General features: G+C 38.6%; 1 protein-coding gene across 2 annotated transcripts in view; it reads right to left on the bottom strand.

The window, feature by feature from the left end:
* Positions 1-2,626: 2,626 nt before the first annotated feature.
* The window catches only part of galk1 (galactokinase 1), a 17,822-nt gene continuing 6,642 nt past the window's right edge, over positions 2,627-13,806 (bottom strand). Inside the window, exons 5-8 of one of the 2 annotated variants that reach the window (XM_086065039.1) lie at positions 11,342-11,523; positions 9,278-9,428; positions 8,265-8,427; positions 2,627-4,500 (exon numbers count right to left, since the gene is read on the bottom strand). In XM_086065039.1, coding sequence (XP_085921165.1) covers positions 4,426-4,500; positions 8,265-8,427; positions 9,278-9,428; positions 11,342-11,523 — 571 coding nt within the window. In that variant the 3' untranslated portion in view covers positions 2,627-4,425. The remainder of the gene's footprint in view (positions 4,501-8,264; positions 8,428-9,277; positions 9,429-11,341; positions 11,524-13,806) is intronic. The other variant, XM_086065040.1, reaches the window with a different exon arrangement.

Here is a 13,806-nt window from a genome sequence, read left to right as displayed (position 1 = left end):
TAGTATGAAGGTAAGATTTATTGTACGATCATAGTTTGTAATCCGGTGCTAGCTAGCTCATCTCATGTTAATTGTCACGAAAACTGAACACATTGAAGTCACAATTTTTATTTCAAGATTTGAAGCCTACCACTGTAAACATACGATCAATAGCTTGTACCTGTAAAAATAATAATATAATAATCTAAAAATACCTCATAAACTGCTGCTTAGTGCTTAGATGTGAAAATTACTATAGAGCTACAGAACCCTATTGAATGTTTTACAAGATGACCTAAACCTATAACCAAAAGTGGACAGTACTCAGCTACTTGTATTTGACTAACATTATATTCAAGTATCTGTACTCTTACTATCATAATAAAATGAAAACAAAACATTTTTACTGCGAGTGAATCTTTAAGCCGCTACAGGTATTTTAACCTCAACCCTTTATCCTCTGTATTTAATCATTTTATTTTGAATATTACAATTTCTTGATAAATGTCAGTATTTTTGCAATGTATGTGTCAAGAAGGGGGAGCTTGAGGACCCAAATGCGGGAAGACAGGGCAAGGAGGCAGAGGTTCAATCAAAAAAGGGATTTTAATTTCTACAAAACAAAAGGCGAGATCTAAATTGCAAGGAAAAACATAACATGGAGAAAACAACAAGGCAAAACGGGCAGCATGACATGGGGGGAAAATCCAAGGCAAAAACGGGCAGCATCACAGGGGGAAAAACAACAATGAACCGACACAGACAGAGGGGAGACAGCAGACTAAATACACAGACTAACGACACAACAAGACACACCTGGGGCAAGACACAAGTGGCTGAGGGCACTGATTGGATCACACGAGGAAGGGCAGGATCACACTTAAACAAGACCAAGGGAGACACACAAGGAAAACAGAACCCAAAACATGACAGTATGCTTTGCAAACAGTTTTAAAAAAGAGGCTCTTACACTCTTAGTTTACTCATCACTCACAGTACTCAAATATTTGTGCAAGTAATTTTTCTGCACTTTTAATTTATACTTGAGTTACATTTTCCAATGTAACATTACTCTTATTTAAATATTGGCTATTCTGCTTTTGAAATGCTAGTCTATCTGTATCACTAAGATGTGAGCAGTGTCACTGTCACCGAGCTACTTTAACAAAAGTAACTAGGTCAAATGTTAGTTTATTTATTTTCAATCAGCAAGCAGCCAAGAGACAGGAGATGACACCCGGGGGGGTATTCCATCAAACCGGATTAAGGAAAATACTTTTATTTTGCCGATCTTCTGCTGATATGAATGTAGCGGGCGGATGTCCCCTCCCCCACCTGTGGCAGTGGCCTTAGTCTTTTTATCTGGTGGCTACAATAATGGACAACATATATTTACAGCTCAACACCTATTTAGTCTTATTTTTTATATATATTGTTATAGGCTACTTGCCGACTTGTTGCCATGATCGCTTTTGGCTACTGTTGAGATGTAACAGTGAAGAATTAATATGTAGGTCAATTCGAAGTGCTTTACATTAAATCAATAATTAATAACCCTATTAATGTGAAATACACATCTAACATGAAACAATTATAACTTATACATTTAGTCTGTCTGCTTTTTTTTTGCCAATGATATTTCCCTCGTCTTATTGATAGCAGCAGTATTGCCTTTTTTGGTGAGTCTTGGAATTCCTCATATAGCTCCATCAATAACTTTTGTTCTGTTTGTGAGAAGAATACTGTTCTCGTCTTGGATGGATGCAGAAACGGCTCTTCTGGACATCAAATAAAACATTTCAAATGATGCACAATCTTGTTTATTGAATGATACATGTTATTTGATCTGACTATTTTAAATAACTCTCAATATGGATTAAATTGTACTCCTTTAACATTTCAAATGATGCACAATCTTGTTTATTGAATGATACATGTTATTTGATCTGACTATTTCAAATAACTCTCAATATGGATTAAATTGTACTCCTTTAACATTTCAAACTCAAAATTTGAAGACATTTAGAAAGCATAATTTCTTCAATTTCCCAAAGGTGATTGCAGTGAAATTCTCTCAGAGCAGTAACCAGTGTATCAAGGATTCTCATTTGTTGGACTTCACAGCCACTTTGAAGCAGGTTTGATGTCACACCATGTGCCACCGTCTAGAGATGGATCAAGAAGTAGCTTGGATTGGACTGCATGCTGGGATCTGTGCAAACAGAATGGTTGGGTCAGCATATTCATACAATAAAAAATAATCTTCCTATCTGGGTCATTATCAAAACACAGCCACTGACATTATATGTAATCGGTTAAACGTTTAGCTTTATCTTGTTAGCCAGAAAAAAACGAAGATTTTGTCACATCTTAATATCAGAAATAGTGGTAATACTGATAGACACAGACATTGTTCATAAACATTTCCATTTGCATTATTTTTTATTTTGCTTCAGTGTTGAAGGCAAATGTGTATGTTTAAGTGTAAGTGCCTCTTTTTTTAAACTGTTTGCAAAGCATACATTGCAAAAATACTGACATTTATCAAGAAATTGTAATATTTAAAATAAAATGATTAAATACAGAGGATAAAGGGTTGAGGTTAAAATACCTGTAGCAGCTTAAAGATTCACCCGCAGTAAAAACGTTTTGTTTTCATTTTATTATGATAGTAAGAGTACAGATACTTGAATATAATGCTAGTCAAATACAAGTTGCTGAGAACTGTCCACTTTTGGTTATAGGTTTAGACTGTTTACAGTGGTAGGCTTCAAATCTTGAAATAAAAATCGTGACTTCAATGTATTCAGTTTTCGTGACAAGTAACATGAGATGAGCTAGCTCGCACCGGATTACGAGCTATGATCGTACAATAAATCTTACCTTCATACTAAAACTTCTTTCTGCCTACTTTGAGTGCTCTGCATGTCAACTAACGTTTAAGCTGTTCCACACGGTGTTTGTATATTGAACCATGTTGAAATTGTCACGCCTGGGACGTCCTCTTCTTCCAAAATGAGACGTAAACTGGTGTGGCTACTCTGTTTGGAATTTCAACCCATTGTCGTTCGCTCAACCAATGAGGTTGAGCTTTAGCCCGCCTTCTTCTTCTACGAGTACAAATCACGGTGCTCTACGAGTACGAATCAGTTTAGCACCATTTGTAGCGAGATATTTGGTGCAAAACTCACGTGACTGGACAGCAGCAGAAAAAACACTTGTGACTCCTAGTGGCGACTTCTTTGACTACAAGTTGTCATTTCTGCAGGTACAAATCACAACTTTTACAGATGCAAATTTACACTTTTTTGTACAGGTAAAAAAAATGTTTGTACAGGTACAAATCATGACTTTTACAGGTACAATTTTTTTTTTACAGATACAATTTTTTTTACAGATACTTTTTTTTTTTACAGATACAAAACTATTTTTTACAGGTACAATTATTTTTTTTTACAGGTTCAAATCACGACTTTTACAGATACAAATTTAGACTTTTTTCTACAGGTACAAAAAATTTTTACAAGTTAGTTTTGCACCACATTTACCTCCATAATCGGGGCCTGCATCTGGTTGTTCGTGTTTCCAAAGTTTCGCTTTTTTAGACATCTGTTACTTTCCGCTGGAGTTATATTCCTTGTGTATCTTCAAACGGTGTTCCACTGATTCTTCTCATGGATTTTCATTCGTTTAGTGTTCAAATAAAGTTAGTTATCAGAGATTCTAAAACTCGTCCTTTTTCCATGCTTAACAGCCCCCCCCCCCATTTTTTTTTCTTAATGGACATATAATTTTGTTGTTTTTATTTCTATTTATTTTTTCGTATTTAAATTTAGAATTTTATTTTTTATATCCATATATATTTTCACTTGTATTAATTTATTTATGTAGTCATTTAGCTATTTTTAATTTCGCAGAATTGGTCCTCCATACTTCCTTACCTTTTATCGCTCGCTGTGTTCACTGACTTAATAAAATTCAAATGGTCAGAATTCAAACCGGCCGCACGACCTATATCATGTAGTCAACACCGTATCCCCTTACACTGGAGCTGATTTAAAAGCTTAAAATGCCTGAATACGAACCAGTTTGTTTGTTTTTGTCGTTGGCTGGGTCTCCGAGACGAGAAGCTCACCAGGGGGGACAAGATACCTAAAAGTAACACTTATTTATCATGTAACTGACGTATTTTTTTACATTTACTATGAAGAAAAAGCTTAACATTGCTTAATGTTACCAAAAAATAGGGACAGTCTAAAGTGCTCAATGTAAAAAAAGAAAGAAAGAAGTGGCTTAATGTTAGAAAACTACTGTAGATAGATACAGGACTATATGCTTTACGAGTTTCAACGGTTTCAACAGAGTATTTATTTTGCCGTCCAGCGTGCTGGAAGGGGCGTTCCCATGAAGGCTGTGACGTCACGTGTAGAAGGTCATTGGCAGAATTCAGGACCGCTTGAGAGCCCGAGCACCCTCTGAAGGAGTTGCAACATAGAAAGCTGGGGTTCCACTGTATCGCTCCTGGAGGAACAGAAAGTGCGCACGTACACGCACACACAATTAGCATCTAAAAAGCCGCCAATACAACAAGAAATCTACAGTGACGTACAGGTACCGTACTTTAATTTCACATGAATGAACAGATCTGTGCTCAGATGAAGTAAATTAATAGACTACCTCCAGATTTAAAACATGGATGCATGGTTATGTGCTGTGGCTAGATTGCTTTCACACTGCAACATTTGGAAAGTTTTTTGACCAAGTCATTTACATTTTTTTTCATTCAACGCCAGCCGCTTTCACTCATCATGTGCAATACAATACTGATTTTATCATGTGTTTACGTTTATACATACACTCAACAAAAATAACACAAGCAACACTTTTGTTTTTTATGAGATGAACTCAAAAGATCAAAATTTCAAAACTTTTTTCGCATATACATCACCATTTCCCTGAAATATTGTTCACAAACCAGTCTAAATCTGTGATAGTGAGCACTTCTCCTTTGCCGAGATAATCCATCCCACCTCACAGGTGTGCCATATCAAGATGCTGATTAGACACCATACTTAGACTGCCCACAATAAAAGGCCACTCTGAAAGTGTTCGCTGGCTCCACCACTGCCGCCGCTCGCCGGGCCTGCTTGCTGACTTCATCGCCGCCGCCTGTCGGGCTTGCTTGCTTGCTTTCTGGCTGGCTCCATCACTGCTACCTGTTTGCACACCGGTGTCATTGCGGGACTCAACTCGGGCCTCAGTTGTGAAAGGTAGGCTTTGCCACCACGAAAGACTGATCAGAAACCAAACGAGGAGTTTGTCTCCATGACTCAAGTGAATAAACTAATGCAACAGCAAAAATACATGTTCATAGCACACTACAACAACAACAGGAACATTTTAAAAGTTTTGTATCGATAATTGTGGATTCAACAAACAACAGATTAGATACACTCTCACGGGAGATACAGGAGGTAAAAAATAAGTTTACAAAACATGGATTATTTGGAAGGACAGTCCAAGAGGAACAATTTAATATTTGATGGAATTCTGGAGTCACCAGGAGAGTCATGGACTGAGAAGGAGGGAAAGGTTATGAAAGTGATAACTGAAAACCTAATTTAAGGACAAATCCGTTATTCTACAAAAAGCTAAGAATCTTAAGGGAACGAACATTTTCATAAATGAGGACTATACAGATGCTGTTATAAGGAAAAGAAAATAACTGATGCCTGAACTGCATCAACATACTTATGACGTAAGTTGATTACTCATGCCCCTTACCAGCACACCAAAACTCAGTAGAGGCAAATAATCCACAAAAGTATGAGAAATATAAAATTTCCAAGGGATTCAATACAATAAACTCACTGTAAATGATGACAAAAATATACCACAAGTACATATCAACACAGTAACACAAAGGAAATATTAACATGATGAACATAAATAATATGGACTTCAAAACATTTGAATACGCTGACGACAAGACATTCGACCCTGACAATAATTTGGACCCAGACAATCACTTTTACAAAAATGATCACTGCAGTTTCACTTGTGACTATTACATGGACGATCAATTCAACAAAAATATAAAAATGGAAAATGCACTTTCAATTATACACTTCAATAGTAGAAGTCTCTACAGAAATTTTACAAAAATCAAAGAATACCTGAATAAATGAAATACATTCAAAATAATTGCCATATCTGAAACATGGCTTGATAATGAAAAAAAATTGTTACATGGGACTGGAAGGATACGAATTGTTTGCAACAAATAGGGAAAATAAGTGGGGAAGGGGTGTCACAATATATGTAGACAAAGCTCTAAGATACAGTAAAATTGAATAATTGTATAAAAATTGTATATGTGAATATGAGGATGAATTATTATGGTGTATGCCTATGAATTACATGTACATATGCTACTGGTACTGTACGTACATGTCAAAGTGCAGTTGTATACACGAACAGGTTTATACATTTTCTTTTATTGAAATATATTAACCTATTATTGTATCTATTAAAATAAGTCAAAACATAAGGGGTGGACTAGATACGTTTTTTACTTTTTCCTACTCCCTTTTGAACATGTAAACTCTTTTCTTTCTTCCTATTCTTGTTTTTTTCTTCAACTTATATTTTATACTTGTAATCTGTTTTTCTATGTTTATATTTTCAATAAACAAACCAACCAACCAAAAGTCTTGAACTTGGTTTTAGCGAACCAGACAGGCATACACTACTGGAGGTAGGACTCAGGCCAGATCGAACCTTTGCCGTTACCGGTCCCAGTCTTGGAAATAGGGCTTGGAAAAAAAGTTAACAAAGTCGGATAAGTCAACTTCCGCCGGAACCATGTTTGGGCTGTCCATGTTTTATACACAATGGTGGCTGTGGTCTTATATCTTCTGTTAGTGCACCATCAAGTGGTCGGATGGCGGATGTTATTTGCTTAAAAAATGCTCACTAATACATAGTGGGTCCATGGATTATTCTTGAAGGACTATCTGTAAGTGACTTTCAAGACACTAGATGTGAACTGTAGATATAATGATGTATGTGTGAACTAAATGGTAGTTAGTGTTTGTTTACCTTAAGTGGTAATCACTAGCACGCTAATGCTAATCGTGATTGCAAACCGTTTAGCATCGGCTTTTTTTGTTGGTGTTTGTATAGAACAGGGCTGGGCAAACTCGGTTCGCGAGGGCTGGAGTCCTGCAGGTTTTGGATATTTCCCTTCTCCAACACAATTGATATATGATCTGCTCATCAGCAAGCTCTGCATAAGCCTGATAACGATCCTGTTGATTGGAATCAGCTGCCTTGGAGGAGGGAAACCTGCCGGACTCCGGCCCTCGAGGACCAACTTTGCCCTCTACTGGTCAAGAAGATAATAAATTATGAGTACTTCTATCCACTCAATTAAATTTATGTCCAACTTTAGTGGATTAAAAACATCAACAACAAAAAATAAAAGGGAAAAAGTTTGCGGCGATGGGGCAACTTCTTGATTAATCGATGAATAGATTATAAAAAGATTAGATAGTGACAGCACTACTTTGAAAAGAGCTCCAGCTCAATGTTAGGCAAGCCAACTCTCTCCCCATCTTTAAAACTGGCTGTAAAACTCATTTGCATGCGGTAGATGCCACAGACTTCCGACTTCCCTAAGTCACACACCAACGCTGTTTCCAGTTACTGTTGCGACATATAGGCCGCGTTCCAATATTCGCACTTCCACCCTTGTGCCCCTTTCAATTGCGCGTTCCCGTTGATGGGTGCGAGTGTGTACGGTATCTCCGTTCTCCGACGCATTTCGGAGAACTGAGAAGCCTAATAACGATCCTGTTGATTGGAATCAGCTGCGTTGGAACAGGGAAATATCCAAAACCTGCAGGACTCTGGCCCTAAAGGACTGAGTTTGCCCACCACTGCCCTACTTATTCGCACCGATCAATGGGAACACGCAATTGAGGGGCACAAGGGTGGAAGTGCGAATATCGCAACAGTAACCGGAAACAGTGTTGGTGTCCCGTCTCCTCCGTGGCATATACCCGATTCTTTGGCTTTTGACTCAGCATGAGACTTGGTGTCGTTTTAATGTTTTGTGGTATTTGCTGTTTTTATGTTATTAATGTATTGTTTTAACTGTCTTGTATGCTGTAATTTTATTCCATGTACAGCACTTTGTATGCAGCAGTGGTTGTTTCAAAGTGCTCTATAAATATAGTTGAGCATACAAAGGCAGCAAGTTCTTGTATGCAGTTTGTATTTACCTGTATGTGCTGTATAGTCCTGTCAATGACCTGGGCTTTCAGCAAAGTTATTGTGCAACCTCCAAATCCTCCACCTGTCATCCTGCTACCAAACACTCCCGCCACCTCCAGAGCAGCCGTTACCAGATCATCCAGCTCCTTACAGCTCACCTCATATAAATCTCTGACAAAAAAGGAAATAGCCATAAAGTAAGCACTAACTTATTATACCTTGGAAACCCACTGACATGAGAAACTGAAAACAACAAAAGCCCTATTGCATTTTCAGTCACGGCGTCCTGGGTTCGATCCTCTTGATAATTTTGGCAGTTTTAAACTCTTACTAACTTGTATTGATATTAATCAATTTACAATGTTATATTTCTTACTTATGCCATATTTGCACGGCCCACCTACCGCTAAAACTGCAATATTGCTACTTCTGGCCATCTTGTCACTGTTTAGCCTACAATCTTATTTCATTCTGTGCAATAAAGCACCATTAACTCATTCAAACCCAAAAACGTATAAATATGTTTTTAATACTGTCTTGCATTGCCAAAAACATATTTATACGGGTTTTATGTGTTTTTTATGCTAGAGCATACAGAAGGCTTTGATACAGCTTCTGACATGAAGAGGTTGCTTAAAGCAATGGTTGTTATTACAAAACTCGGCCAGCAGGTGGCAGCAGAGTATACAAGATCAGCCAGGGTCATGTTGCAACAAGCTCTATTTCCCAGTGTTTTCAACAGGTGTGTGAGTAGTGATGAAACTTAGCAATATTCTAATGCTAATTTCTGCAAAACGGAAACAGATACAAATATACTTTTTTTTCCTGATGAAGGTAGGTTCCATGTTTTTTATAGCAATAGAACACAATAGTCTGTGGGCCTTGCAAAATCAGTCAAAATCCAGTAAAACAGGCAGGAGCGAAGGGGGTTGCTTCAGTAAAAATGACTGAGAGTGAATGAGTTAAGCTTTGAAGCTTTTGGCACTTAAAAGGAACAACAGTAAGATTTCTTTTTCAGTACCTGAGGGAATTGTGGCTTTCCACCATGATTTTGCCAAACTCTTGGTAGGCACCTTTCTTCAAGGATTCTGCAGCTTTTACAGTCCTGTGGATCTCCCCAATAACATGACAAGCTCTACGATAGGTAACATCATCAAGATGATCTCTTGACTCTGAAATATAGTGAGAAGACAAAGTTAGCTTGTTGCTGTGCCAGGCAGGAACTGGGGATATGCATGGTTTGCATCTTTCTTAATTGAACTTCATGATGGAGTCTATCTACAGTGGTATGAAAAAGTATCTGAAGCTTTTGGAATTTCTTACTTTTCTGCACAAAATCACCGACAAATGTGATCCATCTTTCTTAAAATTACACGAATGAAAAAACGGAACCATCGCATTTAATTAGGGCTGAACGATTAATTGCATTTTCAATTACAACGCGATTTGACAAAATGCGATTATTAATCGTGAAAGCTGCGATTTAAATGCTAATTGAAATGGAGCAGAAGGAGGGAAAGGGGGGGGGGGAGCAGTAACGTCACCGCTGTAACTAAAGCCTGGTGCCATAAGTGCACGTAATTTTCGGTGAGTTTTTGTCTCATATGACTTTGAGATGAGTGTCTAACATTTTTCATCAGTTTGATCTTGGTTTTAAAACAAAACTTCACCATTGTGTTTTATGCCTTTCGCATAGGTCCCCCGCCAGCGGCGTCGGGCCTGACTCGCTGCTTCCGCGAGCTGGCACGCAGAGACTTGCCGAGCGGCTCACCCCGCTCTCTCGCAAACGTCCACCGCGGGGCCTGCCTCGGTGCCGAGCGGCTTCCGCTTTTTTGTGTGGCAATGATCCCTCCGTCCTCCTCAAAGTTGTTTAGTGCAAGTAAAAATGATACAGACCGCCTCGGGACATGACAAAAATTTAATTAATCTAGCTGTAAGTCAATGTTTCATCAGCAGAATTATGAAAATATGAATTGTAGGTTCAAAACTTATTTAATGTTACTTAAATTTTTGGAAAGCAGTTTTTGAAAATACATGACATGTTTTTCGCTGATCTCTTTGTGCGCTTTAGTAAGAAAAAAAATTCAGATCTCAGCAATGTGTGGAGAAAAAGTGGATGTTTATATTTACCGATAAAGTTTTGCTAATTATGTCCTGGCTTTAATAAATTGCGGTTTAATAAAAAGGCAAATAGTAAAAAAAAATAAAAATAAAAAAAGTTTAAAGTTACTGAACGCTACTGCCACATGTGACCGAAAAATGAAAAATGTTCCCGTCTTTACTCAATGCGCACATGGCGTCACATCCGCAGAGAGAGCACGGGAAATTCAAACCCGAATCCTGTCTGAAAACTATTGGCCAGAGTCTTGCAGGAATTTCCATTATGAACAGCTAAGGTGATAATCTGCAACAAAAAAAAAATCTGTCATTAATGGTCAAATTAAAAGGCTATTGTAAAGATTTTTTGGGGAAAATAGTTACAAAGTGATTAACAATTGGCAAATAGATGATGCAATTGCCCATTTCCTGGTTGTGAGGTGGCACGCTCCAGCCATCGCCAAAGTCATAAAAACACAGTATATACAATAAACATATTAGTGTTTTACAACAACGCTGAACTATATTTATAATTTAATATGTACTAGTGGATGGGTTTTTAATTATTGTAGTTAAAAAATGGCAAAAATTAATGCCACCTTTGTATTCATCTAATTTCTAGTCCCTGATCATAAAATGGCTGCAGGAGGACGGCCAAAAATAGTATAGAGATCACCGCCGCGACTACCGATACATTAAAATAAGACTAGTATTGGCACCGATACGATAACTGGTATCTGTAATCACCCATCATAGTCAGGATGATACCACCACTGCCTCATTTTGAGCCAAGAAAAACCTTGCCTGTGTTTACTTTGCATCGGATCAATACCAAAATATATGGTATCACATGACACCACTACTGGAAGAATAATAGAAGGAATGAAGAAAGCAGAAGAGCCTGGACATGACGGCTTGACTATATACCAATAAAGAGCTGACAAGAATAGTTTGGAATAAAATAAAATGATAAAATAGTTGTTCAAACCTTCTAGGTCATTCATTGTCGCATGTCTTAGACTGGGTTTCCCCAAGATGGAGGCAGCATTCTCACACTGTGCACGTCTCAAGGCATACTGGCTACTTGCCAAAGAATGTTTCACATTTGAGTTGGTGATGAGAAACACAAGGCCTGGATCTGTTAATGGGATGGGAATGGACTCCAGCGACCTGCATCAAATGACAACGCAGACATAGGGTGACTCAATTGTGTCTTTTCCTCTAACTGAAATAATGAGTAGTAATATAGTATAATGGTAATTACTTGTCAAGACTTAGTTTGGGATAGTTCAAATATACCCTGGAATTTGCCACCTTCTAATGTAGTATTAGGGGTAACCACCACCAGCAGGAAACAGAGATTCAAATTTTGCTGTAACACCCGAGACTCAAGCTCACTCAAGCAACTATTGCCATTGCAGTAATGTTACATAAATTAAAAAGGGGGGGTTGGGGGCGAGAATCCTGAGCAAACCCTGGGCTGCGGCAAGCTTGGCCAATTGATCAGGTATGCCTAATCAATTGGTCAAGATGGCTGCTACCCTGGATGGGGCGGGGGGACATGAATCCTGAACGTATCTAATCATATGTCCAAGGTAGTAGTAGTAGTAGTAATAGTATTTGCAATAGTGGTAGTGGTACATAGGCCAAGCCTTGAGTACACATAGAAAAAAAGGGGGTGAGTTGAGCTCAACAGTGAAAGAGATAACAGGCAGCCCTGATTGGCTGAGGCAGTTGCTATGCAGAAGTGAGAGACCAAGCAGTATAGCTAAAAAAAAAAACACTATTTAAATAGCAGTCCATTACATTACATTTAAAAACAAAAAAATAATATTGCGCTTTTATTTTTGATTTTTTTTTATTTGGGGGGGGGGGTCCATCCATCACCATGCGGGTTCTGATCGTTTTCGGCGTTCCTCCCAATCATATCCCCCCAGATCTCACTGTCATTGCCCACTGGAGCATCGTACATTTCTGTTTGGTGTCCTTGTCTTTGGCTTGGCAAAAGTTTCACTTGTGAAACAACACTGAATCAAAATTGCAATGTTGTATGGTCTATACATGGCCACACATCACATATTTGGAAACATATGATGAGCTAAACAGTTTAAAATTGGAACGATTGGAATCGGTCAAGAAATGTGGAAGTTAACCATAATCAACAAACTAAAAGTTCCTTACTGTCGCTTTAAGAAACATGCAGATTTACGCACACACATTTGATTTCAACTTGTTGGACACATCACGCACACACATTCAACTGAGTTGTATGAGAAAGATGCAGATTCCAGAAATGGCTAGTTAGAATGGCAAGGGTTTGGGGAACGCGAGCATTTTTTCATTTTTACTATCGGATGAAAAATAACCGAATTAGAGCAGGTTGAAAACTACATGGGGTTGAATGGCTGGAAAAGTGTGACTTCTCCTCGCTTGAAGTGAAATAAAAGTTACTAAATGACACCTTTGCCAAACAAAAGTGGGTTTGTCTGAAAGAAGACCCTTGTTACTACAAAATGTTTGAATTTGATGTTAAGTGAGCAAAGATTGTGGCCGTGTCCTAGGTCGTCCCCAGGGCCTCCTGCTGGTGGGACATGCCCGGAACACCGCTCCAGGGATGAGTCCAGGAGGCATCTGAACCAGATGCCCAAGCCACTTCAGCTGGCTCCATCCTTTTTTGACTGAGGACCATGATCTCAGTTCTGGAGGTACTGATTTTCATCCCAACCGCCTCACACTCTGCATTGAGCACCACATCATCTGGAAAAAGCAGAGATGCAATGCTGAGGTCACCAAGCCGGACTCCCTCAACACCTCAGTTGCGCCTAGAAATTCTGTCCGTAAAGGTTACAGTGACAAAGGACAACCTTGGCAGAGTCCAACCCTCACTGGAAGCGAATCCGACTTACTGCCATCAATGCGGACCAAACTCCAACACCGGCCGTACAGGGACCGAACAGACCGTATCAGAGGCTTCGGTACCCCATACTCCCAAAGTACCCCGCCTCCCCACCCCCACCACAGGACTCCCCAAGGGAACCTGTTGAATGCCTTCGCTAAGTCCACATAACCAGGGATGTGATTTGACCAAAGTGAAATTATCTGAAAATTTAGCCGGGGGTCTGGGGGCCGCGGGCACTCAGCTAGGTCGAGAGCTCATGGGTTTTCCGTGTTTTTAAGTACTTTCAATGCACTCAGATGACAAAGAAATAGACAAAACAACAGCATAAATTTTCAATGTATATTGAACTATCCCATATAAAATTGCAGTTTTAGTCAACTCAAAATCAGTCACATTCAAAAACATTGGACTGCCTTTGCTTTTAAAAACTATCACTGAGAATATCATCATATATATTTACCATGCAATAAATCATTTAATCAATCATTCTTAATTTAATACATAATGCATAACAAAAACATAAAATACCTCATGCAGCAAGCTCTGGTAAAAAC

Source organism: Leptonotus elevatus, chromosome 20 (genome assembly GCF_054856555.1).
Source record: "Leptonotus elevatus isolate MCC_2025b chromosome 20, RoL_Lele_1.0, whole genome shotgun sequence".
Classification (NCBI taxonomy): Eukaryota; Metazoa; Chordata; class Actinopteri; order Syngnathiformes; family Syngnathidae; genus Leptonotus; species Leptonotus elevatus.
The sequence above is the reverse complement of the archived record's forward strand: the minus strand, read 5'-3'. Positions and strand labels throughout refer to the sequence as shown.